Source organism: Tachysurus fulvidraco, chromosome 1, assembly GCF_022655615.1.
Source record: "Tachysurus fulvidraco isolate hzauxx_2018 chromosome 1, HZAU_PFXX_2.0, whole genome shotgun sequence".
NCBI classification, from domain to species: domain Eukaryota; kingdom Metazoa; phylum Chordata; class Actinopteri; order Siluriformes; family Bagridae; genus Tachysurus; species Tachysurus fulvidraco.
In genome coordinates, this window is record NC_062518.1 from 42,201,916 (window position 1) to 42,229,107 (window position 27,192).

Consider the following 27,192-nt stretch of genomic DNA (forward strand, 5'->3'; position numbering starts at 1 on the left):
AACAAAACAAGCACTCACTGAAAGTTGAGAAATTTCATTAATTTGAGTCATTTCTTACGTTTTTGTAACCTTACTTGCCCTTACTTATGGTTAATAACCTCCACGTTGCCGTACTGTTCGATCCACAGCTGACCTACGATAATGTTATGGACGCAGCATGTAGGATTGGTCCAAGTGTATGCTTCCTTGTGTCTGGGCAAAGAAGTAAGATATATTTCATTAAGTTCATATATAGGATACACCAATTATGACCAAAACAAGCAGCAATCAAGTCTAGAGCATTTCTGATTTTTTAATGTAATTGTACGGTCATTGTAATTTATGTTTATATTTATCCCTTAATCCATTAAGCAGATGTTTTTATATAAAGCAAACACAAGCCAATCATTTAGTGACACATCTAATTACTCCATAAATGTAGTTGAACTCACTTTGGGAGCTCCAGAGTGATGATTCCTCGAGGCTCTGCCTCCACACTTTTCCCCCAGAACTTGAGTTTAGGGTAGATGGAGCCATGAAACACGAAGTCATCATTTAGGCCTTCAGCGTGAAAGGCACTAACAGGTGGGTGGTGGCTAACCTGCTCTGACATCCATCTAAAGCCCAGATCCTCTCTGATAAAGAAAGACACAATAGAAAAGTAATGAGCCTTAGGATTTTTGAAAGATATAAAATGATGCCTTTGCCAATTATTAAGTGACATTTAGATTTTGGGAAACGGTTTTTAATAAATCTTTCTAAAATTTTAAAAAGAGGATTTTTTAGGGTATTATACATAATATCAAGCTAAATCAAGCCAAGAAGAAGCTTTTTATTGTCATTTCAACCATATATACTGTAGATCTTGTAGTACACAGTGAAATGAGACAATGTTTCTCAAGGACCATGGTGCTACACAGAACAAAGACATAGCTAAAGACTTAAGTAAGTTAGCCCTAGCCACATGAAGTGCCTCTGTGTGACCTGGTGCAAACAGTGTGAGACAAAAGACAGTGCAAACCAAAAATACAAGACATTACACAAAAGACAATACATAAAAGCAGCACAGACGAGTGTATACGGGGTTTTTTCTCTCCTCTGATGGCCACTGACATCAGGATACTGCTTAATTTGGACTAAAGCTCACAGAAAACTCAGAAAAGAGCTCCCTAACAAAAGAAAGCAGGTCAGGCAGTCCACAACATGACGATAGATTTACAATGAATGGCAATGCATGTGGTGGATATTAGGAAGCATTCCTTTTAGCTTTGGCAGGCCACCATGCATTGTATTAACGTCTGATGAGGCTGCTCAGACTGATCATGGGTAGTATCAGTGTCTGTTAAGGATGCTCTGACTGATGACATCAGATACAGCAGTGATCTACCTAGACTTGCCTGCACTCACTGTACACACCAAATGCTCAGACTAAAAGATCTCTTTGTTTCAAAATAAAAGGTTGCCTTTTCTCAGACACAAACACTTCCCGGTCTTCTCAGAAAGTTATGTGATAATCAACTATAAATCAGCTATATATGTTGTTCTCTCTCACATGTACAGAATCTCTATGGCTGGTCTATTGGTGATTGGCCTCAGTGAGAGTGATGCATCTGCTGGGATATGTGTTGGTACAGTAACATACTCTCAAGACTGGACAAACAAGGTGGGTGAGAATGTTTGGCAAGACTTTTTAGCACTGACATTGCCAGTTTCAGAGGTTCTCCCTGACAGACTTGGAGAGTATGCTGGGAAAGGTTGCCCTGGCTCATTATTAGCCTCACCATTCATTATATTTTATAAATTGTTTCCACTACCCATGGCTTCAGGATTCAGCAAGGCTTAAGGGTCCTACTTGGCAGTTCACATCCTAAGCAAGATGGACAGTAAGATTCGAAAACCAAGTCAAGTTGCCTGCATTGTCTGGTACCTTGGACTGAATTGCCAAATAAGAACAGTAAATTTGCAATCCAGTAAGCCAGGGGTGTCCAACCCGTGTCCAACCATGTGGCTCTTACGTTCATATCGAAGTTTGTATTTGTGTCTTTTTAATATGCATGTTCACTTCGCTTGAGTCCAATACGGTATGTTCGTCAAACGCGCATGTGAGTGGGATGAAAATACCCCAAAGTTTTCCAGTAGGAGCAAAATCATTTGAGTAAACAATTTGTGTCAAGTTCGCTCTCAAAATGACAGGGTGATGAAAAAAGGTGATAATAATGTGTGCCCATGTGTACACATGATCATCATGTAACACATGTGATCACATGTAACACGGTAAAATGTGGCTCTTGGTCTCTGACTGGTTGGCCACCCCTGCAGTAAGCAAATCAGTTGAGATTCACCCTGTTAATTTCTCCCTGGATTGCAAAACACTGGCAAGTTTCTACCTGCCCTAAAGGTGTATGATGCAGCCATTGCAGCACACTATAGCACCATGGCTGGCATCTCTCTAGAGTCTCTTTGGCTTATTACTGCATTTTAAAGGAGAACAATTTAATCACTTAGTGTCTTGAGGCTTGAAGACTTGAAGAGGGTGTCATTGTACTGACTTCTTGCAATCATAACAAGGGGTTTTGGAGTGAGATTTGTGAGTGAGACTGAGGTGCCCTTGAGCAAGGCACCGAACCCCCCAACTGCTCCCCGGGTGCCGCAGCATAAATAGCTGCCCACTGCTCCGGGTGTGTGTTCATGGTGTGTGTGTGTTCACTGCTGTGTGTGTGTGTGCACTTTGGATGGGTCAAATGCAGAGAACGAATTTTGAGTATGGGTCACCATATGTTACTTCACTTTAATTATGATGATGTCCATCACTGGGTGGTCCATCGATGGTCTGGATACCCAGATCAATCTGTGACACAATGTTATGAACATCTCCTTGTCATTGTAACCTCTTATCCTTATTTTCAGATCTAACAATCCAGACAGTTTGTTCTGCTGCTAAATGGGTCTCTCAGTGGTGTGAGTGAACCATCTCTGCACACCTTTTAGGACAGTCCTAGGATGAGTCCAATTCAGGACCAGTCATAATAGTTAGCAGTTATCCAGTTGTCCAATTGTTAAACACCACCAGAAGTGGTTATGGAAATTGAATGCAAGGTACATACAGATACAGATCACTGCCAGGATTCCACAATAGTCTCCCATTTAATTTGTAAAAAAAAAAAAGATTAATTTTAATAATATCAGGGATATTGCAATATTTTCTAGAATTAGGATTAGGATTAGGATATCAGGTTTGTACCATATCTGACGGCTAGAGGAAAAAGCACCTGAGCCTGAGGCTAGCTATGACAAGAGAAATATTTAAAGGAAGAAAATGTGAGCTGTTGTAACTTCAGTACAATTCTTTTGCACATTACTCCCAATTATTAAGTTCTAATGATTACACATATCTCCCCATCCAAATGTATTTCATGTCAGTGACAGGACAGCTTGCTAAATTCCCAGCACTCACCTGATTAGCTCATAAGTTTCTCCCAGCAGTGGGTTAAAGGGCTTTCCGGTCCTCTCCCACTGTGATGCCACAGCAGAGACTGCGAATGCAGCTACACACTGTTCAACACAAAGAATCATGACTACACTGTTGATAATACATAACGCACGTCAGAATTGGTTCTGAATATTTTAACGCTAGAATATCTTTCCTTTACACTTTCAAAGAAACACAACTTTACAGAATACACAGCTGCTATTATGACACAGGACCTTTGTGCACCTCTCATAAAAATTTCACAAAGTTCTAGTCTAATGTTATATCACACCATCTATTGTGTGTGTTTTATTTAAACAACAACCATAAACCCAGCTCCTGGAGATCATGTAAACTGTGTTATTGTTTTTCAACCTAAAGTTTTTCATAGTAGCTTGAAGCAGACGTCTGGTGGCTCAAGCTGATGATGTTAGGTACAGTATAATATACATAAGCCATCCTCTCTGGTCCTTTTTGCCTCTGATGACAAAAAAAGACAAAACTAAACCTATTAACAGATCTTAACAAGTTACCATGGACTTTTGATACAGCACCACTGGAGCAGAGAGGGTTAAGGGCCTTGCTCAAGGGCCCAAGAGTGGAAACTTGACAGTGCTGGGGCTTAAACGCTGATCCTCCAATCAACAACCCAGAGCCTTAAATGCTTGAGCCAACACTGCTTCGCTAAATTGTATTCTGCTAAAACAACTTGCCAATAGTGTTTTTTTTTTAAAGCATTAAAGAACAATACAGTATTTTTGTCTGTTTATAGTTACAATTAATGTTGTAGAAATTCTATGTAACCAGTTAGTTCCAATTATCACTTAATATATATTAGATATTATATCATCTATAAATGATTGTTCCTTTCTTTCTCTCTTGAGGATAAGACAAATACTACACTATAATGTGTTAAAAAATTTAATTAAAAATTTAATTTGTTTTTGTATTAAGCTTCGATTCTGAATGTCCATAATATGCTGTATGTCCCCCTGTATGCTGTTAAGTATAGAAACAGCGAATCTGTGATTTGTTTTCACAGTTGGAATTATGAAATAACCTTCTGATAATAATTGAGAATTCTTTCACTTTTCAAGAACCATTTTTGCTAAGAAGCAGTTTGTTTCACTGTAAAAAATGGTGTCACCTTCATTCTCTGGATGGAGTCTGTAGAGGCGTTGGCTTGCTGGATGAGATACGTATGCTCCATGTATTCTGTGAGACGCTGCAGGAAGCTCAGAGGCTCGTTGAAGACGACCGGCATGGCGATTTTCGATAGTTCCTGATTAAAAGTATACATGAACAATTAAACATATTTCCAGATACACAATAAAATGGTTTAAATTTACACTTGACCAGATTTAACACTGGATCCTATCCGACGAGTTAATAGAAACCGAGCAGCATGGCCTGTCAGCATAAAGAACAATGTAGCACAGCAGATATGACTCATGTCTTTGCTTATAATGTATATCAGGTAAACTACAAGATTGTATACAGTATGAACTGAATCCAAATCAATCCAAGCTTCAGCTGCTGAACGATCCTTCATTTCCCTTACAGCAGATACGAGCCACATGTTTAACCCGCTGTTTCAAATTATATAATACAGTTTCGCACATCTGTGCAGAAAACTAAAAACAGAAGGGTTTACTTCTAAAGCGTGTCCTTCAAGAGTTTTTCAGGAAAAAAGAATGGAAAGGAAAGGAAAGGTCTTGTTTTGTCTTTTCCTTTTATATAGAACCTGTTTATTAAATTACAGAAACTGATCCACTCTGATGTACTATTCTTTGTATTTATAATAAAATATAAAAAGGTTTGTATTTATAATAATCTATGAACACATTCATATCATGTGATAAGGTACCTAAAAACAACATTATTTATGAATAATTAAACTAGCTATGGGTAATATTATAATATGTAGTGCTCATTATACAGTTCATGTATACAGTGGTGTTTTTATGCCCTGAATTTGAATAATAAAATATGATTGGTTGTTATAATATATTTTATGATGCAATAACACTCGCCTTTACAAATCAATATTAATTTAGAGATTCCAAAAGAACACAAGAACACTCAAGTTGAAGCTTATATGATAAACTACAGTACATGGCCAAAAGTTTGTGCACTCCTGAACATCACATTCATACTGTTGCCACAAAGTTAGAGGCAAACTACTGTACAGAATGTCTGTATATCCTGTAAGTGTTACAGTTTCCCTTTACTGGAACTAAGAAATCCAAACCTGTTCCAACATGACAACGAGAGAACTCAATGAATACATGATGGGTTAAAGTCAAAGAACAAAGAGTCCTGCACGGAGCCTTACTCTGACTCAAACCCACTGAACAACTTTGGGATGAACTGGAACATAAACTGCACCCTGATATCATTGCCTGAAATCTCTAAAGCTCTTATAGCTGAATGAACACAAATCCCCACAGCTGTACTCCAAAGTCTACTGAAATGCCTTCCCAGAGCTTATTATAACAGCAAACAAAATCCTGAAAACTGTATCAGGGTTAATCATGTATCCTGCCTGATCAATGCAACCGAAAGGAGAGGAGCTGCAGTTGAATGAAAGATGGTGGTCTTTGTGTATGCAATTTTGTGTACCTTACATCAGATAGGCCTGAGTTGTCTCTGTAGGCTCTAATAGTAAAGATGATCAGAGCTTGTGTGCTGTTCTGTCACCTTGACATGAATCAGAGCTGAGATGAAGCCTGTATTAATTATTACTACTCACTCTCAGTGCTGTCTTTATCTCAGGAGAATACTCTCTCTCTCTCTCTCTCTCTCTCTCTCTCTCTCTCTCTCTCTCTCTCTCTCTCTCTCTCTCTCTCACACACACACACACACACACACACACACACACACACACACACACACACACACACACACACACACAGTGTACAGGTTTAGGCAGGTGTGTTTATCCACCGTGTGCCTCTCTCTGCAGTGCTAATCATTACAATTGGGAATATTATCCTAAGACCTTCAGAGGATCTTGTTTATTGTCCTGTGTACAGTACTGTGAATTTAATGCGGCTATATGGATTAGTGTAAAGCTGTCAGGCTCGTTTTGTCTCTGTGCAAAATGTGTCTCGGATTCATTTTTAATCAGTACGCAGCCTACAGGTTGAGTGTGTCAGGGCAGCATTGTAACCAAGCCATATAAATAAGTAATTAAACAATTAAGTCATAAATCATGAATGACTTGTTTATGTAAGGAATAAAACAAGACAGGGTGTGCTGGTAAGACTATCTCATATCACAACACCCTGTCATCTTTGTAGCAGTTTACTTACATCACTGCACTTGGCCAACAATTATTATAATCTTTTTATCAATTCAGATATACATTTAATGTTGTTATAATGATGAATGTATATCATTTACATTAGAGCAGCTATTAAATACGGTCAGAGCTCCACTGAAAATGAATTAATACATTCTGACCAATCAGATCTGAGACGTCAACAGGGCTGTGGATACAGTATAGAGATACGGTTTCCTTTTTTCTTACGGAAAGCAGTAATAAAATAAATATGAATAAAAAAAGAATAGAAAACGGTGTAATAAACCAAGATAGATGTAATGAAATGTGAATCTATAAAAAAATTGAATTGATATAAAATAATAAAAGAAGATAAAATAGCAGTTAAAAATATAAATGAATGTAAATGTCAAAACAAACAAACAAAAACAAACAAAAAATCATACAAAGTAATTGACTTTGAAAATTGAATTTGGATAATTGAATAATGTGAATTCATCAAAGTGGATCAAACAAAAATTGATTTAATCAAACTGAATCAAATTTAATTAATCAAATTGAATAATTTGAATTCAATTTGAAAGTGAATCAATCAAATTGAATCAAATGAATTGAATAAAACAAATGTTCACACACTGATGTTAATGATATGTATTAAATGATATGTATTGAATATGATATGTATTACATATGTATTGAAATCATATGTATTAAATTTGATGGCAATGAATGTTTTTCAAAACACTGTCTTAATTGCCATGAATATTGTATGTTAATGAATATTGTATATTAAATGTTTGCCATTTATTGTTATGGCTAAAAACATTCTTGTTAAACAATTGATGAACAAATAAAAAAGACAATTATTTAGCAATTTTGAGTCACATTATAAGGAGCAATCTTCCATAGCAACTCTTAAATCTATTGAAAAGAACATCTGAGAACTAAAGAAGCAAATTTGTCAAACATTTGCAATATTCATGAAGCTTGTGATTAAGCTGCACTCACCATCCCAATGCATTTCTTAAGGATGCTCCAGATGCTTACATCATTTCTTGAGAACATCGGGGCAGGAAGAGACATTCTGGGCATGAAAAGCAAAATATGGTCAGAGAATATGTTCATTCTGAATATTTTATAAATAAAATCATTTTTCAGTATGGAATTTCATCAAATCAAAAAATAAATTGATACGGCCAGGCTAATATCAAATGCATTTCTTTGGTTCTGAGAAAATAAACAATAATTAAAACTAGAATTTTCCGCACAATTTGTTTTAGCGGGAATAATACTGATTGATTAATCATAAACTATTAAATAAAACAAGTTTAAAGAAATTCATTGTTCCTAAAAGAAATTCTGGGACTAGACCTTGATGTACTTTTTTTTTTTTTTTAAAAAAAAAAAAAAAAAAAAAAAAGAATACTTTTTGAACTAAAAAAATAAAAATGTAAATTATAAGGACAATATAAAATAGAGCTGTGAATCTAAAATAGAAATTTACAAAACTACATGTGCAAAAAAAGAAAAGAAATTTCTGACTTATTAAATGTAAAAAGCTTTTAGAAAATGCATTCCAAGATTTTTCAATCTTAAAAAAAATAGTTTTTGACACAACAACTAAAGCCATTTATATCAAATTCTAACATCACAATGTAAAAATGACAAAGTTCAAAAGCTGCTTGATCTCAGGGTGTAATATTTATGGCTTAATATGTAGAGAATTAATCTATTTATAGTTTTATCTATACTAACATTAGTGTTAGTTTATAGCTACTATAAAATTTGTGATTACAGGAATTCTCTTGTTTCATGGATTATTTTTTCTATAACTGTACAAATCTATAGTAAAATACATGGGGTTGTTCAGTTAGAGGAAAATAAAACATGAAACAAGTGACTAATCACTAACTTTATAGTAGCTATAAACTAAGCAACAACGTAAGCTCCGTCATATCCTCAAGTAGACAAATAAAAACAAAACAGTTTATGGAATTCATATATAGTTTCAAGGACACTGTATAGACACTGATTCAGAATAAAGAATACAGTATAAGTGACCGATATTAAAGCTGCAATAATAATTTAGAAAAACCGCATCTCTGGCTAAAATCTAACTGGAGGTTTAGGATATAAATACAGAGCTACAGTAGGTAAAGTTAAAGAGCTGTCTGGTACATTTTCTCAGTGCCGTCATGTGGAGATGCTTGTTAGAGCTCTGATATGCTGAAGGATGCAAGCTGTCCTTGCTTTAGTTTCAAGTCAGGTTTGAAAACTCACAGCAGGTGAGTTTCCAAATGTTTTGAAGAGTTACTATTTCGTCAAGAATTTTGTTTGACATTAATAATAACCTAAGCACCAGCCATTTCCTTCCCAATACAAGAATAAAATTAAGTTTATAATGTTGCTCAGTTAAAAAGTGTGTGTACTGTCTGATCTTCATTTGGAAAATGTCATAATCAAACTATAACAGAGGAAGCAGTAAGAAAAATTTTTTTAAATGTGTTTTGTGCTTTGGCATGTGAGAATGTTAGAACCGGCAAGATCGACAAAAATCCAGATTCGATCTGAAACATTTACAATTTTGTACAAATTTGAACATAACTTGGTTGTCAAACGTTCAGCAGCTCTGAGAGTAAATCCAGAGTAAATCCAATGACAGGTCAATAGAAGGCCCTTATCAGGAAGCAGATCTTGTGCTTTGGAAACAGTTACCTGACACCGAGGCTAACGATCAGTTTGCGACGGCTGCCGATCCGTCCTCATGCAAAAACCATGAGGGTGTGTGTGTGTGTGTGTGTGTGTGCATGTGTGTGTGTGTGTCTGCATGTGTGTGGGGGGGGTTTATATGAAGAAACCCTACTGTAGATAATCAGTTAATAACAACATAATATGATATAAATAAATTCTCTTTACAACGACTAGTTATAGTGATTTAATAAAAAGAACCGGAATACAGACCAATCTGTAAGCAATAATTTATCTAATAAAAATCACAAACCGAAAAGATGAGCAAAGTGTAATGCGTTACACACAAACAAACCTTAATCCTTTTAATTCCTGTGAGCTTTCTCTGAGACTCACCTGTGTTTCTTGACACCATTATGGTGGGTCTTATCTCCATGGTTCTCCCCCCCAGACATGCTGGCAGGAGCGTTAGCTTCTTATACTTGTAGATGAGCCTCTCCGCAGCAGTCGATTAAACCGGAGGACACAAACGCGATGTCCTGTCACAATGCTGTCCCACTCTGAGGAATGGACACAACGCATAGACAGAGAGACATGCACAGTTGTGTCTGTAACGTAGTTACTGCACACAGGGTCACACATATCCCTCCCTTCCTTTGGTCCCTCCTTTGCTCGCTCCCAATATCCCTTATTCCCTCCCTCTGTCTGTTCATCTGGTGCACCTGAGAAACCCCACCTGAGGGATCCGGTTCCAACAGAAATGGCAGCCAGGTACCTCGCCTTGTTTGTGAGTGTGTGTGAAAAAAAAAAAAATAATAATAATCAATACACAAAACTATCTGCCATAATATATTACTGGATAAAGTTTTTATATATATATATATATATATATATATATATATATATATATATATATATATATATATATATATATATTTTAATAGAAGTGTTATATTTATAGAAGCGTCTATGCTGATCAAAGCCAAATGTTATTTTTCGCTGAAACACATCAGTACAGATTTGTTTTATGGACATGAACATAAAATAAATTGGAAAAAACTCTGTTCAAATATTATACACATACAGTAATAATCTGACTATACTGTACATTATACTGGACCCAATAAGCAAAGTTTATTTCAGTCAGAAAAGGACAGAACTCTTCAGTCAAACAGAGCATTAATAATAAAGACCTTCACTGATTCTCAAACCTGTAATAATATTGAAACAATCAGGAATCCATAAGCTTTGCTTCCAGGACCCCATTATTACCACCACTGCTCTGAAGGGTTTTTAAGTTTTTTATCTATAACGTGAACTCCTTATAGAAGGATAGAATAGAAGCCTTTAATCCTATAATAGAATAAAAACCTTTAATTGTGTCACATATAAATTACAGCACAGTGAATTTCTTTCTTCACATATCCCAACTTTGGAGGTTGGGGTCAGAGCACAGTGTCAGCCATGATACAGCATCACTGGAGCAGAGAGGGCTAAGGGCCTTGCTCAAAGGCCCGACTGTGGCAGCTTGACAGTGCTGAAGCTTGAACTCGGATCCTCTAATCAACAACCCAGAGCAAGGAAAAACTCCATTAGATGGTATGAGGGAAGAAACCATGAGAGGAACTCACGCAAAAGTAAACCTCATTCTTATTTGGGTGACCAGAGAGTATGAATATAAATAATGTCCTCTTAAACAGTCAATATAGTATAAATATAGTATTACATTTAGATAATGAAAACAAGCATGGTGGAATATTGGAGTAGTGTTGAGTCTGTGGTGAAACATCAAGAAATGGGTTTGATTCTCATTTCAGGTGTGATTTTATTCAGGAATTGGAAAAGTACCTGATCAAATCATGTATGAAAACGAATCGTCTTAATGTTACTCAGTTCACTCAGAGAGTAAATTCAATAAGGTGTTTTTTTTTTTGTCAATGAATGTTGTGATTAACTTTTCACAATGAGCCTAGGGCATTGAATTTAATTCTCTGTTAAGTGTGGTTGTGAATAAAGCTTGTTTTTAGAGCCGGGTATGAGGAGATAAAATATCATTTCTAGTGAGATGTTACACACCCGTAAATAAGCTGTCACGGTGAGACAAAGGCGAATGAGGATCCAAATGCAGTTTAAAGTTTTAATCCAAAACACAAATGAACAGGCAGGCAACACACGGCAGAACACGGAACAAAGCAGGAGACATAGACATGGACATGGACATGGACATGGACACACCCCATACCAACAACGACTAACAGCAGGGAAGTGGGCGAACAGAGTAGATATAGTGAATAAGAACCAATCACAAGACGGAGACAATCAAAGACTAGGACAAAACACCTGGGGAAGAGATTGAGTGCAATTAATGTCCATGGTAACAAATAAGTGGGCGGGGACAACAATTAACAGCAGGGATTGACAGCAGACAGAAACAAAGGAAAACACAGACAGACTCATTACATACGCATTGTTTACATGTTGGCAGTTTCTACTGCACACTTTTCTGGCCACAAGCTTCAGCATTTTACAGGCTGTAGTCTAATTGACAATGCCTTCTTTTTCATTGGTTGAATAAAAAAATCAATAAAACAATGACAAAACACAGTAAGTTTCTCATAGAAAAATATAGTCATGGGCTTGAAATAAAATTTTTTTACAGCATGTTTAAAAGTCTAAAAGAGTTCTGTTTACAGCTTTTAGCAACCAGTAAAGACAAAAATCATGAGTATTTGCGGTTGGGCTACAGGATGATCACCATGTCAGTCATGAAGGCTTTTTTTCTGTCACTTTTACTAACATGTATGTATCAGAATTTGTGCAAAATGCTAGAAGTTCTATCTGTGGGCTACATTTCTAAAAAAATTTCTACACTTTTCTAGAGTATTTAATCTGATTAAGCAAAACATAAATACCAGGACTGGTGTACATCGGATACCATTTCTTTCATTTTAATTTTTTTTCTTAATGAATAATTTTAAATTGTCAAACTGCCCTTTTTCTGTAAATGTAGGTGATTATTATTGGTTGGTAATTTTATTGACAAAACATACCAAATTCTCTGGAAAATTCTAGAAGCCCTATTTGTGTAGGTAAAATTTTGGTAACAGGAACAAAATGACATGATTAAAAACAAAAATGAAAAACAACAGGCATTTATGAGCAAATGTTTATAATGGTTACAATGGAATTATGTCTATTATGTGAAATAATTGACATTTTAATCTAATTGACATTCGATGTGAATTTGCAGTCTGAAATATTTCATTTGCTTTAAGGCAGAAAGAATTTTTTTTCCCAGAAGAATACGTTTTCCAGTCTTATTGCATTTATTTAAGTTAAAGCGATGAAAGTCTTACATATAATCTTACATATAAATACTTTATCATGCTCTTCCTTAAAAGTCATGATAGATTGCAACACAGATATTTTTTATATCGACTTAAAATCTCAGTTCAGTTTAATCATTTAACGAACGATATCGGCTTTGATGAATTAACGACGGTTAGTTAATTCTGGCTCAGTTTTTTGTGTACAAATGACATCTTTTAAAAATATATTGACAATAGCAGAGAAAATATTGTTTAAGTATAAAATACAGAAATGATTAAGAGAGCTACTCTTCTGTCTTTTCAGGACAGGATGTGGAATCCTCAGGACTCGGGACTGGAGATCACTCACCAGAGACAGCGTCGTAAAATTCATCCTCAGTGAGCACGCTCGGAGTCGGCGAATTTCTGCTGCCTATAGAAAGGTTTTTCTTGAGCTGGTGATGCTCCGTTGCCAACGTCTGCAGAGCCTCAGACAGAATCTTGTTCTTTTCTACTTCCTGTTCTAACTTTACACTCCACGCCTACAAGATCAAGAGGTGAGAAGAAATTATAAATAAAAAATCAGAACAGGTTATAAATAAGCAGTCAGAGGTAGAAATGGCATGAAGCCAGTAACACCGCAGCATCTTATCAGGAGGATACATTAGTGTGAGAGTGATTTAATTACAGATAAGATATTTAGCCACTGGCTCATAGAACTCAGGGATTTGGCATGGTGATGTTCTACTAGCATTTCAATGAGACAGGAAAACATCTAGACAGCAGATGTTGTGCATATGTTCATGCATTATTCACTGCTTGATGCAGCCAAAGCATCTAAATACAGAGATACACTGGCCACTTTAATAGGAACACCTGTAATCTACAATTGTCCAATCAGCCAATCATGAGAACTAAATTTGCAAGACTAGAATTTTGGTAACTGACACAAAACTAATTTATTTACAACAAACAAAGGAGAAAAACAAAACAAAACAAAAAAGCTATTTATTAGCAATGCATCGAATTGGCTACCTGAATTCTGTATAAATGTCTCATTGGCTTTTGATGTAAATTTGCAGTCTGAAATGTGTATTAATTGTCTTAATTGGCAGGAAGAAATTCTACTAAATCAGATGAGGGATGTTTTTTCAGTTCGATTGCATTTGTTGAAGTGGATGAAAGTCTTACATGAAGTCTTATATGAATGTGAACATGTACTTTTTCATTCATCATTAAAGGACCTGGGATTTGAACAACATTCTGATCAGTAGTCCTTAACCACTGAGCTACCACTTCCCATTTCTCCCAATTTTATCCTAGACTGTGAAATTAAGTAAAATTAATTTGTAGGAATAATAGATTTTTATATTAATATTCTGGTTTGCAGAACAAAATATTCGTATACCGTTGTGTTTTTTAGTTCTGAGAAAGGAAGCTGAGACACAATTATCCAAAAGCCAGTGTATGAAGTCTACGGTACACTTGAACCCACACAAGTATTTACCAGCCATCTGTAATGGTCTATTTACAGCCATCTTAAAAGCTCTATGAGATCATCATGGCATCAAGATATGAATATTAAAGAGCTCAGAATATTATTAATGTGCAACAAGTCTTAAAGCTAAAGTCATAAATGTCAGCCTTTGACGCACAGCTGACTAACACGGTGCCATGACTTCAGCATATCATTTACAAGTGTGTCCTATATCAGTCCATCAGTCAGCCTTTCATTCTGTTCAGCACCTGACACGTGAAACCCGAAATAAAGCACTGTGTGTGGTGCATCCGTATCCTTAAATTCTGCCTTATGGCTTTAGATATTTAAGTTTTACAACTTTCCAAATCGTTCCTTTAAGCAATAATTTTTATCATGTTAAAGAGCCACCGGATGTCCGTAAAGAAGTTTGTCCAAAGTAAGCAACAAAAACAGCCTCAGGTTTTTTGTTCATCTCCCTGAGTTGTTCCTGTTTCCAGCACGGAGAACCGAACACCCGGTTTTCGAGAGCCATGCTGCCAACGGTCACGTTGCACACCAGCGCAACCTGATCTGAGCCTTTTGCAAACACCCTCAATCGCCATTCATAAGATTCTTATCGATGATGCACGCACTTGCGATAAGTCACAAAGACAACAACAAGACTCCAAGTCTTCTAATGGCCTAATGGATCTGCTGTCAGCAATGTTCTTAAACAAGACGTAGTATTTCGTCTTTAATAGATTAAATAAAATGGATGATAAATTTCTTCTAGGTCTCACGTTTGAGCTTTGAACATCAATAGAAATCATACTATAGAAATCCAAAGCATTTTATTTAAATTGTAATGCTAATAGAATTCCAGGAAGGTCTGTAATTTTAGAACTATACATAGTAGAAACATTAAAATTTCATCATGTTGTCAGAAGACATATTAGACAAAATATCCTTAATACAAATGTATTGAAAATATATGAGCAATATTAAATGAACTACAATATTTTGTAGTTTGAAACCATAGAAATACATACTGCAAAGATGACATAAGATGTTAGCTGGTTCTGCTGGATGATAGCACATGCTAGCGCTAGATATGTTTAAAAAAACTCTGGTAGTCTTTGCTAAATTGTTGATTTATACTTTCTCTTTTATATTTATAACATATTACCATTCCCACAAATATTACTCAGATGTTCTATTTATTCATGCTGTGCTCGCAAAAGCTAAAAACATAATAGCAAGATCACAGGTTTGACTGCTAGCTAGCATCCAATTTGGGAGTTTGTGAATTATACTTTCTCATTAGTTTATAAGGTATTGCTGTTCTACAAATACTAATCATCTTTTTTTTTTTCATTTTGACCATCGGTGCTTGATAATTTGAGGTTTTACTGGTAGCTAGCATCCAGTTTGCTAGCTAACATACCACAGTGAGAGTCCGCACCAAATTGCGATTACTTTCTCTTTGGTTTATAAAGTATTACTGTTATACAAATGTTACTCAACAATTTATTTCTCTTCTGTGTGTTAGCAAGAGCTTAACATAGCAACATGATTATCAGTTTGACTGCTAGCTAGCATCCAGCTTAAAAGCTAGCATACAGAAGAGGCAGTCTGCACTACACTGTGATTTACACTTTCTCTTTGCTTTATAAAGTATTATAGTTACACAAATGGAACATTTCCACATTTATTCCTCCCCCTCAGTGCTAGCAAGAAGATCATCACAGGTTTGACTGCTAACAAACATCTGGTTTACAAGCTAATGTAGCATACCATACTTCTGTACTTTCTAGCGATGTTTACTTTCTCTTTGGTTTATAAAGTATTACTGTATTACTTCATCTGTCAGTGCTCAGTGCTAGCATGAGCTTGACATCGCAACCAAACAATGTTTACTAGCATCCAGCTTACTAGCTTGCAAAAGTATGATGCATAATCCTGAGGATCCTGAGGATTTATTAAACAACTAAAATTATGTTTTTTTTTAAATGTATACTTTACATTATATATATATATAATGTTAGATATGAATGAGTTAGTCAGCACTTTGACTTCGTCCCTGACGAAGCAGTCACTTCTATGTGACTGCTGTTTACTGTACTTAGTCTTTGTTGTTCTGTGTAACATGTCTACATGCATGTTGTGTTTGTAAGTAATTTGTATTTTGTGTTTCATGATACTTGCCTTAGGACAACGGATGAAATTTAGCTATTGTGCTAATTCTGGCATATTTACTGTACACTGATGCTTATTGCTTTGCACTGATGCTTATTGCTTTTTTATTGATTTGTTGATTAATGTGCTCTGTCCTAATTCAAATAAATAAATAAATAAATAAATGAAGAAGAGGATGAGGCAATCAGGAATTTGAAAGCTGCTGCGCTGTTTATGTAGTGTTCGCACATGGCAGGAAGTGCCTTAAAATAAGTCTTTTGTGCTGTAGAGAATGTCAGGTCTGCCGATAGTGCCTCGTGTGAAAACCAATAGAGTCACATCACTTCCAATTCATACGAAAATAAAAAAGATTTATTCATATTCAGTGATTTCTTTATTAGGTCATGGTTCATCTGACTGAAAAACAAAACATTTTAATACAAACTCGGCCTCGGGGTTCATGTATAGGAGCAAATCTATTCATAATGGAACGTTTATACAAGAAATTTAGTATTCATGAATATTCACTTAGGTTGGAATAACTTAGATAAATCGATGTACATTTCAATATAAAGACTCTCTACTACTGTAAATTGTCATTGATCAACTTTAGATCAAATAACTACTGGTGTCATGGACGCGGGGATAAAAACGGACACAAATGCAGGAAGCTTAGCAAAAACAGGGATTTATTAACTTAAAAAACACGAAACATTGACACAGACTGGCGACAGGACAAAACAGAAGACGACAGAGGATTCCGCGCTGCTCAAGGCAACGCAGCTATTGAACTAAATAGTACAAATAATTAATCAGACACATGAGGGACAGGTGTGCAGAGGCAGGGAAGAAAAGACAAGGGCGGGCCAGACACGTGAACACAAAACGTAAATACAAAGCACATGGCCAAAGTCCGGGCTGAGTCTGGTTAAATTGCTGAAATTTTATATATTTATAGTGAGAAATTATGGTGAAAATCCAAAACAGGATTAAACATTAGTCAGTCAATGGCACCCTGTAAGAGCTTATTCACAGATTATCAACAATTTCCAAACACTGACTAAACTTATCAACCTTCCTAACAGGTATTGTGGAAAAACCTGTGGTTACATAGAGAATCCAAGCTTATAGAGCTTACTCTAAGTGTACATTTATTCCTTTAAGTGGGCAGTGCTGGCTCAAGTGGTTAAGGCTCTGGTATGTTGATCAGAATGCAACTGAACAAGGCCCTTAACCGTCACTGCTCCAGGGGTGCTGTATCCTAGCTGCCCTTGTGCTCCAACCCCAAACATCCCTAGTTTGGATGTGTAAAAAAAAAGAATTCAACTGTGCTGTAATGTAAATGTGGTGATAATAAAGGCTTCTATGGCCCAATTCAATTTAGAGTCTACATGATAATGTGAACTGTTTCACAAATTATTATTCAATGGAAAAATGGTGAAATTTATGTTCATTTGCAGATCTGCCTCAATTAAAGCTCACAAATATGCTGGAACAGTGAGCTGGACAGATAACAGATAAAGGAGCAGAGTCACCTTGAAAGAGGCAGGAGCTGGAACGAAGAGCTATAAATCTGCCCGTGAAAGAGAGATAGCGAGTGAATCTATAAAGCTGATGTGGGAGGTAAAGCCATAAATGTCCAGATTCTCTCGTCCCTTAAACACATCTCACACCCTTGAATTTTTTTTTGTTTCAGATAAATTATGTATAAACACATTCAGTGCATTCTCACTCATATGAAGCAGGGGAATGATAAAATTTTATACTGAATAGATTCCAAAGCACTTTTGGGAAAGACTGATGTAATATTTTTTCTTGATGCAATATTTTTTATCACCGTACTATATTTATGATGTCGTTTTATTACACGTTGTAATGATTCCGTGAATCTCTCTCTCTCTCTCTCTCTCTCTCTCTCTCTCTCTCTCTCTCTCTCTCTCTCTCTCTCTCTCTCTCACACACACACACACACACACACACACACACACACACACACACACACACACACACACACACACACACACACACACACACAGAAGCACACATGGCATGAATGAAAGCCAGACAGTTCAGTCTGCCATGTTTCATTCTCCAGAGCCTGGCCAAGGCAGTGTTGCGTAATAGGCACGAGCCTCTAATCTCTCAGTAGCACTGCTTCCTCTCGCCTCTCTGCTCTCGGACGCTATTTTAAGCCTTCACTGTACGCTTACATTTAATAGGCAAAGAATGAGCTGAGGGGTGAAAAGAAACTATAAAAACAATTAAATATTACATATTAAAGGAAACAGGTATTTGAGGCAGTCCATATAACATTCAACTTGGTGATAGATATGAAAAACTCTACCAGAAATGAATCTAGGAAAATAATCACTTTCAGACACAGTCCCCCCCCCCCTCTCTCTCTCTCTCTCTCTCTCTCTCTCTCTCTCGATTCTAATAAGCCCAAAATATGATGCAGCCAATCCATCTAAATATAGAAATTCAATGGTCACTTTAATAGGAACACCTGTAACCTGCAATTGTCCAATCAGCCAATCATGTAGCTTTGCAATGCACAAAGTCATGTATGCACAGTTCAAGAACCTCAGTTAATGTTCACATAATACACACACGATATACAGTATATATATATATAAAAAAACATAACGTGCAAAGCTTTCTGTTTTAAATATTCTCCTGTGTTAGAAAGTCATACTGACTGTTGCAAAGCACTGATACTGAAGACTGCTTCCAATATTAAAATAAATATTACTTATTTATAATCACACCGATAATCCATCCACCAATCCATCCATCTATCCATCCATCCACCCTGTGACTGAGCTGTTACTATAGAAACAATAATGTATTAGAGCGAGAGCTTTAATATACATCTGTGATTTGCCTTGCAAGTCAGAGAGGAAGTACGAATCTCCTTCATTTGAAGCCTAAACCACTAAATGTCACTGTTGGAACTACACATGCCTCATACTTTGCATTGTCGTTTCACCTTGACACTTGGGCCAGAAACATACTATACAAAGGTTGAGACAAAAAACTAGCTTATTGTGTTGCTTTAGCATGTAAAAGCGTGTATAAATCAGAGGGGGATACGGCCCAAAGAAAGAAAAGTTAAAAAGACATTCTCTGAAAAAAAAATGTCCTTGCATGAGTTGGGGAATAATTGCACCAAATAAATGTTCGAATAAAAAAAAAAAGCACACACTGACAAGGAGACTATTCACTCAGAGAAGAAGTTCCATTTGTCCTCTAGAACAATAAGTGTCTGTTATAAAGAGCTGACATCATAGACAACCCTCTCAAATAGTTTATGCAAAGACTGCTATGGAACAAATGCAGCAGCTCACATGGATTATGACGTGACTGGGTGACAACTGAACTGAACAATTAAATCTAAACGACAAAAGAAATCCTAATAATTAAAATAACTAGTGTTAAGTCGTTAAGATTAAGCTGGTTTGGATAGACAAACGAACTCGTAGCATGGGTCATACAGAGGACGGCGACAGGAAACAGTACGGCTGCATATTTCTGAGCAGACAGACGCGCTCATCCCCCTACGTCAGCTCGGCCTACATACGGCCTTGTTACCATGGTGATTTCACACCTGGAAACAGACTGCATCAGAATCCTTCAGTGGTTGAGGGTCTCCTATCCCACCAGCTTATGCTGCTATACTGACTCATATTACTCAATGGATAATATGTGTTTTCTTATAACCTCCATGAAGCATTCATTTCTTCTAACTAACGATGAATTAGATCTCAGAAACCAATTAGCATAACATTTGAATAAGAAGGTGACAAGAATTGTCTGTTACTCGGTACGAATATTCAATTACTCGATATCATTATAATTTACTATCATTTATATTTCCATGCACTCAGTACGGAGAATGAATTTCAAATGACTCGACATAGATTAGAAATTTCTTATTAACTTCGTGTGATGAATTCACTTCATATCACATACGGTTGAAACTTTTTTATACTTCTGATGATCTCATATTACGCAGTATAAAGTAGAACATCATAAGTATGATGTTTCCTGTTAGTATTGTCTGTGTACTATGGAGTACACACTTCACCTTATTTTTCTATAGATTTTTCAATCTTCAGTATGGAGCATGGACTTCCCATTATTTAGTAAGTATTCATTTCCCATTATGTTGCTTGGGAGATTGGATTTCCCATTACTCTTTACTGTGTAAACATTTTATTTATTCAGTATGGAATACGCAGCTCCCATTACTTAATATTGTGTATACATTTCCCATGACTCATTAATGAGTAACATTTCCCAGTATAAAGTATGGAGTATGAATTGTCTATAAATCTTTATTGAGTGTATATTTTCTGTTACTCGGTATGGGTTTTCTCGTTCGTTATCAACTGGACATTTTCTGGTCTTTGATATGGAGCATAGATGTCTAGTTGTATGGTACTCAGTATTTAGTACTCAGTACTCAGTATGGAGCATATTTTCCATTACTCAATATGGAGAACGTATATCCCTTTAGTCTTTATTGATTAGACATTTCCCATTATTATTTACTGGGTATATATTTCTCAGTATTCAGAATTCCCTAGTATTAGGTAGGGAATATGGCTTCCTATTACTCATTATTAAGTATAAATTTTCCATTACTTAGTACGGAGTTCCTGTTGCTCATTTCTGTGCATACAAGCCCTATAACTTATTATGAAATATGGACTATTCATTACTCATTACTAGGAATACATTTCCAATTACTCAGTACAGACATCGGTACAGACAGAGTAAAGACATCCTATTATTTATTATTGAGTCTAGAGGACTTCCTGTTAAATATGATTGATTAAATATATGAGAGTACTGACTATGGACTTCCTATTACCCATAATAATTAAATATTAATTTCCCATTATGTAGTTAATCTGTTACTCCTTATATTATGGAGGGTGAATTGTCTATAACTTCTATGACATTTTCCAGTACCTTGATATGGAATATGGACTTTTCATTACTTCTTACTAAGCATTCATCTATTACTTAGTATAGTAATTACTTAGTATAGTAATGGGGAAGTCGTGGCCTAATGGTTAGAGTCTGACTTGTAATCCTAAGGTTGTGGGTTCGAGTCTCGGGCCGGCCACGACTGAGGTTGCCTTGAGCAAGCCACCGAACCCCCCAACTGCTCCCCGGGCACCGCAGCATAAATGGCTGCCCACTGCTCCGGGTGTGTGTTCACGGGGTGTGTGTGTTCACTGCTGTCTGTGTGTGCACTTTGGATGGGTTAAATGCAGAGAACAAATTCGGAGTATACTTAGCCGTATGTCGCATCACTTTTAGAGTAAATACTTCCTGTTACTCATTATTGGGTATATAAGACTTCCTGATACTCATGCTGGATTAAACATTTGCCCGTACTTGGCACTCATTATCGAGTATACATTTTCCATTACTTAGCATGTAGTGTGAATTTCTAATTACTGATTTTTGAGTGTGTATTTCCCATTATTTAGTAAGGAATACATAACTTTCATTATCCTATTACACGTTATCAATAGACTACCAATTAATCATTATTGAGTATACCTTTCCTTACTTAGTAAGGAATATAGACTATTCATTACACATTAATGAGTATACAGTACATTTCCCAGTACTCAGTACAAAGTACAAAGTAAATACATCCTGTTACTCATATCTGAGTACACATTTCCAAGAATCACATTATTCAGTAAGACGTCTGGACTTTCTATTACTCATTTCTAAGTATATATTTCCTATTGCTTAATAATGAGAAAATACTTCCTGTTACTCATTAGGATGTAAACATTTCCCAGTACTTAGTATGAAGTACAGTATATCCTCTCCTTATTGATTTCCCAGTATTTAGTCTGGAGTAAGGATTTCCTGTCACTCATTACTGAATATACAATTCTTATTACTCAGAATAGAGTATGAACTTCCCCTTAATCATTAATAAATGTACAGTTCTCATTACTCAGTACGAATTTAATATTACACAGTTTGTACTATGCATATTGTATTACTCAGTATACTGTAGGTTAGATATTTCTCATTTCCCATATTGGATTATAGTATGGAGAAATATATGATTTATTATAGAATGTAGAGTATAAATTTCAGAACCAGAATGAATCATATATGTTCTGTTGCCTACTGCAGGGTATATATTCCTCTGCCAGTGCTGGAGCGTGAATCCTGCTAACAAGTGTGAAATATGAATCACTTCTTCGTCAGTGCTTTATTTATATATTATAAATCTCCGCTCAGCCGGTGAGGGGAACAAATCGCCTAATAACGAATAATACCTCTGGTGCATGGATTTTCTATATACCACAGCAAAGCATGTGTGACCCAGGAGCGAATCTCACACATCAGGGGTAAAGAGGCACAGTTAATACATTATTAACTAAATAAATTATTAAATAAATTAGTGTAGATTGCTAACCCAAAAAGTTCTACAAAGACAGCTGTATAGTCAAGGTCAGGGAACAATGTACTACAAGCCCATATTCAGAAGTGGGATTAAGGTTAATGCAATTAAGGATCTACTATGTAACTTGCTATAATCCATTCATTGTGTTGAAAGGGATCTCTGCAACTTTCGATGTCCCTTTAACAGTTCAGATTTATAAAGATAGCCGATTTAAACCGATCTAAAATGCAGTGACAATCCACACAGCATACAATCTATATTTCTCTATACTGTTCTCAAGCATATTCACACTTGCTCCAAGTACCCTAATTAATCTGCATACTCTAGAGAGCATGTGCATTAAAGCATGAAGAGGAAGTCTATTCAAAACAGGCAATCTACTTTCATATAGTCAGTAGTCTCTGGAAGATTTTATGCAATAATATCACAAGTCTGCAGGTTTGCATAATATTTCTTCTACTCATTTTTTTCAACACTGACCTTGACACATAAACCTGACTAACAACGATGCCACTAATCCAGCTATTGACATAAATATGTATTTAGAAATCTTATATTCTTGATTTATTCTTGACCTCATCTTTTCTGAAAATTCTGGCAATTCTGACAATTATTGTTGTTTTTTTTTAGTGGTTATAATAAGCCAGACTATATGCCCTGTGATAAAACTAGAACAGGCAAGACAAGTGGGACTTCCTCTGTTTTCATCAATGAGAGCAGATAGTAGAGCCAAAATAGCAGACAAGATCAGAATATGCTGTTAAAGTAGAAAAGGAAAAAAAAAGGAATAAGTGGAAAAAAACAGAGTGCATCCAACTGTACCTTTTCAGATAGCGAAGAAAGCTGTCACCTTTTTCTCCTTCCCGTTTATGTCACTGAAGCTTGTATTAGCTGACGCGATGGAGATTGTGTATGCGTGTGTGTGTGTGTGTGTGTGTGTGTGTGTGTGTGTGTGTGTGTGTGAGAGAGAGAGAGAGAGAGAGAGAGAGAGAGAGAGAGAGAGAGAGAGAGAGAGAGAGAGAGAGAGAGAGGTTGGGCGAGGCAATGTGAGAGACGGACAGAACAAGTGAGAGAGAGAGTGTGCTTCAGTTCTCTCCTAAGCGAAAGTAGACTGTGTGTGTGTGGGGGGGGGGGGGGTGTATGTGCGAGAGATACAAGGGGTGCATAGTTCAGCATAAAAAGAACCAATGCCATGCCATAGTGATGCTGATTAATTCAGCATGCAGGAGTGCAATTAGATTGATCAGCTAGAGAGACAGGAGTAGAATGAGAGAGAGATCAGTTATAGAGACAGGAGCAGAATAAGAGAGATCAGATGTAGGGGCAGGAAGAGAATGAAAGAGGGATCAGCTATAGGGACAGGATCAGAATAAGAGAGATCAGATGTAGGGGCAGGAGCAGAATAAGAGAGATCAGCTATAGGGACAGGATCAGAATAAGAGAGATCAGATGTAGGGGCAGAAGCAGAATAAGAGAGAGATCAGTAATAGAGACAGGAAGAGAATGAAAGAGGGATCAGCTGTAGGGACAGGAGCAGAATATGCGAGAGATCATCTATAAAGACAGGAGCAGGATGAGAGAGGGATCAGCTGTTGGGACAGGAGCAGAATAAAAGAGATAAGCTATAGGAATAGAAGCAGAATGAGAAATAAGTCAGCTATAGGGATAGAAGCAGCATGAGAGTGATACGTTTTAGAGACAGAAAAAGAATGAGAGAGATCAGCTAAAGGGACAGAAAAAGAATAAGAGAGATCAGTTATAGGGATACAAACAGAATGAAAGAGATCAGCTATAGGAACAGAAGAAGAATGAGAGAGATTAGCTATAGGGATACAAGCAGAATGAGAAAGATCAACTATAGGGATACAAGCAGAATGAGAGAGATTATCTATAGGGATAAAGGAAGAATGAGAGAGATCAACTATAGGGATACAAGCAGAATGACAAAGATCAGCTATAGGGATAGAAGAAGAATGAGAGAGATTATCTATAGGGATAGAGGAAGAATGAGAGAGATTATCTATAGGGATAGAGGAAGAATGAGAGAGATTAGCAATAGGGACAGGAGAAGAATGAGAATTATCAGCTATAGGGATACAAGCAGAATGAGAGAGATTAGCAATAGGGATACAAGCAGAATGGGAGAGAACAGCTATAGGAACAGGAGAAGAATGAGAGAGATCAGCTATAGGGACAGGAGAAAAATAAAAGAGATATCAGCTATAGAGACAGAAGTAGAATAAAAGAGAGATCAGCTATAGGGATCCATTCATAATGAGAGATTAGATATAAGGACAAGAGAAGAATGAGAATGATCAGCTGTATGTATATAAGCAGAATGAGAGAGATTAGCTATAGGGACAGAAGAAGAATGGGAGAGATCAGTTATAGGTTACAAGCAGAATAAGAGAGATCAGCTATAGGGACAGGAGAAGAATAAGAGAGATCAGCTATAGGATACAAGCGGATTGAGCAAGATCAGCTATAGGAACAGAAGAAGAATGAGAGAGATCAGTTATAGGTTACAAGCAGAATAAGAGAGATCAGCTATAGGGACAGGAGAAGAATGAGAGAGATTAGCTATAGGGACAAGAGATACAGTATAAGGAACTGAAGCAGAAAGAAATAGATATTAGCTATACTAATACAAGCAGAATGAGAAAGATCATCCATAGGGGCAGAAGCAAAATGAGCACGATCAGCTGTAGGGACAGGAGCAGAATGAGAGATCAGCTAGATAGGATATATGATATATGGATATGAGGATATATTATACAGTAGTAGCTACATGATAGTATTTTATTCTTAGTTTTTAATGTTTTCTACTTTCCAACAACTCCTTGTTTCAACACCATAATCATAATATACAGGAGGACCGTGGCTTCCCACTTGGCAAACCCTGTGTTCTATTATTAAGCACTTTAACAATCCAACTGTATTACTCCCTGCCTGTGAATGAGACTTTAAATAATGAGAGTAATAACAATAAATTTAAAATGATTGTTCTGTGACAATAAGGAGAAAATGCCCACTTCATTTAGATAGTCTAAGTGTTTTATATTAATCACAGCTTAAATGTATGTTGGTTTAAATGTCAGAACTGCATGAGGCTTCCTGAGTAAGAGAATTGCACAGGTGGCTGATGGTATGATGATATCTTCCATTTAGCTGCACTGAATAAATCCCATCTGTTATTTGTGTACCACAGAACTGCTAAAGTCTTGATTGGGATTTAACAATTACATGAATCAGAGGCTAAATATGGGGAAAAAATGACCAAAAATAGAAAAAACAGATTCAGATCAGATTCAGAAAAATGTCACCTGCTGATAAGTAGTGTTTGTGAGCTTGTGAACCTTTGTAGCACCATTGTGATCAATGTTTGCGTTGTGATGCATTTCTGCTCACCATGGTTGTAAAGAGTGCATATTTGAGCCACCATAGACTTCCTGTTAACTCAGACCAATCAATGTTCCTTAAAATTAAAGAGAAGAACTTAATGAAGATGGGGGCACGGTGGCTTAGTGGTTAGCACGTTCACCTCACACCTCCAGGGTTGGGGGTTCGATTCCCGCCTCCGCCTTGTGTGTGTGGAGTTTGCATGTTCTCCCAGTGCCTCGGGGGTTTCTCCGGGTTCTACGGTTTCCTCCCCTGGTCCAAAGACATGCATGGTAGGTTGATTGGCATCTCTGGAAAATTGTCCATAGTGTGTGAGTGTGTGTGTGTGTGAATGAGAAGTGTGTGTGCCCTGTGATGGGTTGGCACTCCGTCCAGGGTGTATCCTACCTTGATGCCCGATGACGCCTAAGATAGGCACAGGCTCCCCGTGACCCGAGAAGTTCGGATATAGCGGTAGAGAATGAATGAATCTTAATGAAGATAAAAGTTATTCATAAACCATCTTAAGTTCAAAAAGTGTTAGGAGCATTAAGGAAGACCTTTAAGAGGCTTAAGAGTTTCTTTATCAGAGCAGAAAATGGCCAAAAGGTGAAGAGGGAGAAGAAATGTATTGTATACAATATTTAATAATGATAGTGAGTAAATAAGATGATACAGATTAGATTGTGTAGGGATTAGTTTTTGTGACCAATCATATTAGAGATAACATCTCCGACACAGAGCAGAAATGATATATATATATACTGTATACAGTACATTCTGCCGCTATGCCATTTAGAGGAACACTAACATCTCCGACACAGAGCCGGAATGCCACAGCGGCGGAAATGATATAATTTGTCTTTATGACATTTCTGTGCTGTGTCTGAGATGTTTACATTACATTTACTGTATAACATACAGATGTTAGAACATCTCTAATATGATCGGTCACAAACAATCCCTACATGATATAACCTTGAATATTTTTATATTCTAATATCC

General features: G+C 36.5%; 1 protein-coding gene across 1 annotated transcript in view; it reads right to left on the reverse strand.

Annotated features, from left to right (window-relative positions):
• Window positions 1–27,192, reverse strand: part of LOC113658422 (oxysterol-binding protein-related protein 2) — a 47,581-nt gene that overhangs the window by 8,708 nt on the left and 11,681 nt on the right. The window contains exons 15-21 of the mRNA XM_047813011.1: window positions 13,098–13,269; window positions 9,816–9,894; window positions 7,740–7,815; window positions 4,596–4,730; window positions 3,434–3,531; window positions 432–614; window positions 85–192 (exon numbers count right to left, since the gene is read on the reverse strand). Coding sequence (XP_047668967.1) covers window positions 85–192; window positions 432–614; window positions 3,434–3,531; window positions 4,596–4,730; window positions 7,740–7,815; window positions 9,816–9,894; window positions 13,098–13,269 — 851 coding nt within the window. The remainder of the gene's footprint in view (window positions 1–84; window positions 193–431; window positions 615–3,433; window positions 3,532–4,595; window positions 4,731–7,739; window positions 7,816–9,815; window positions 9,895–13,097; window positions 13,270–27,192) is intronic.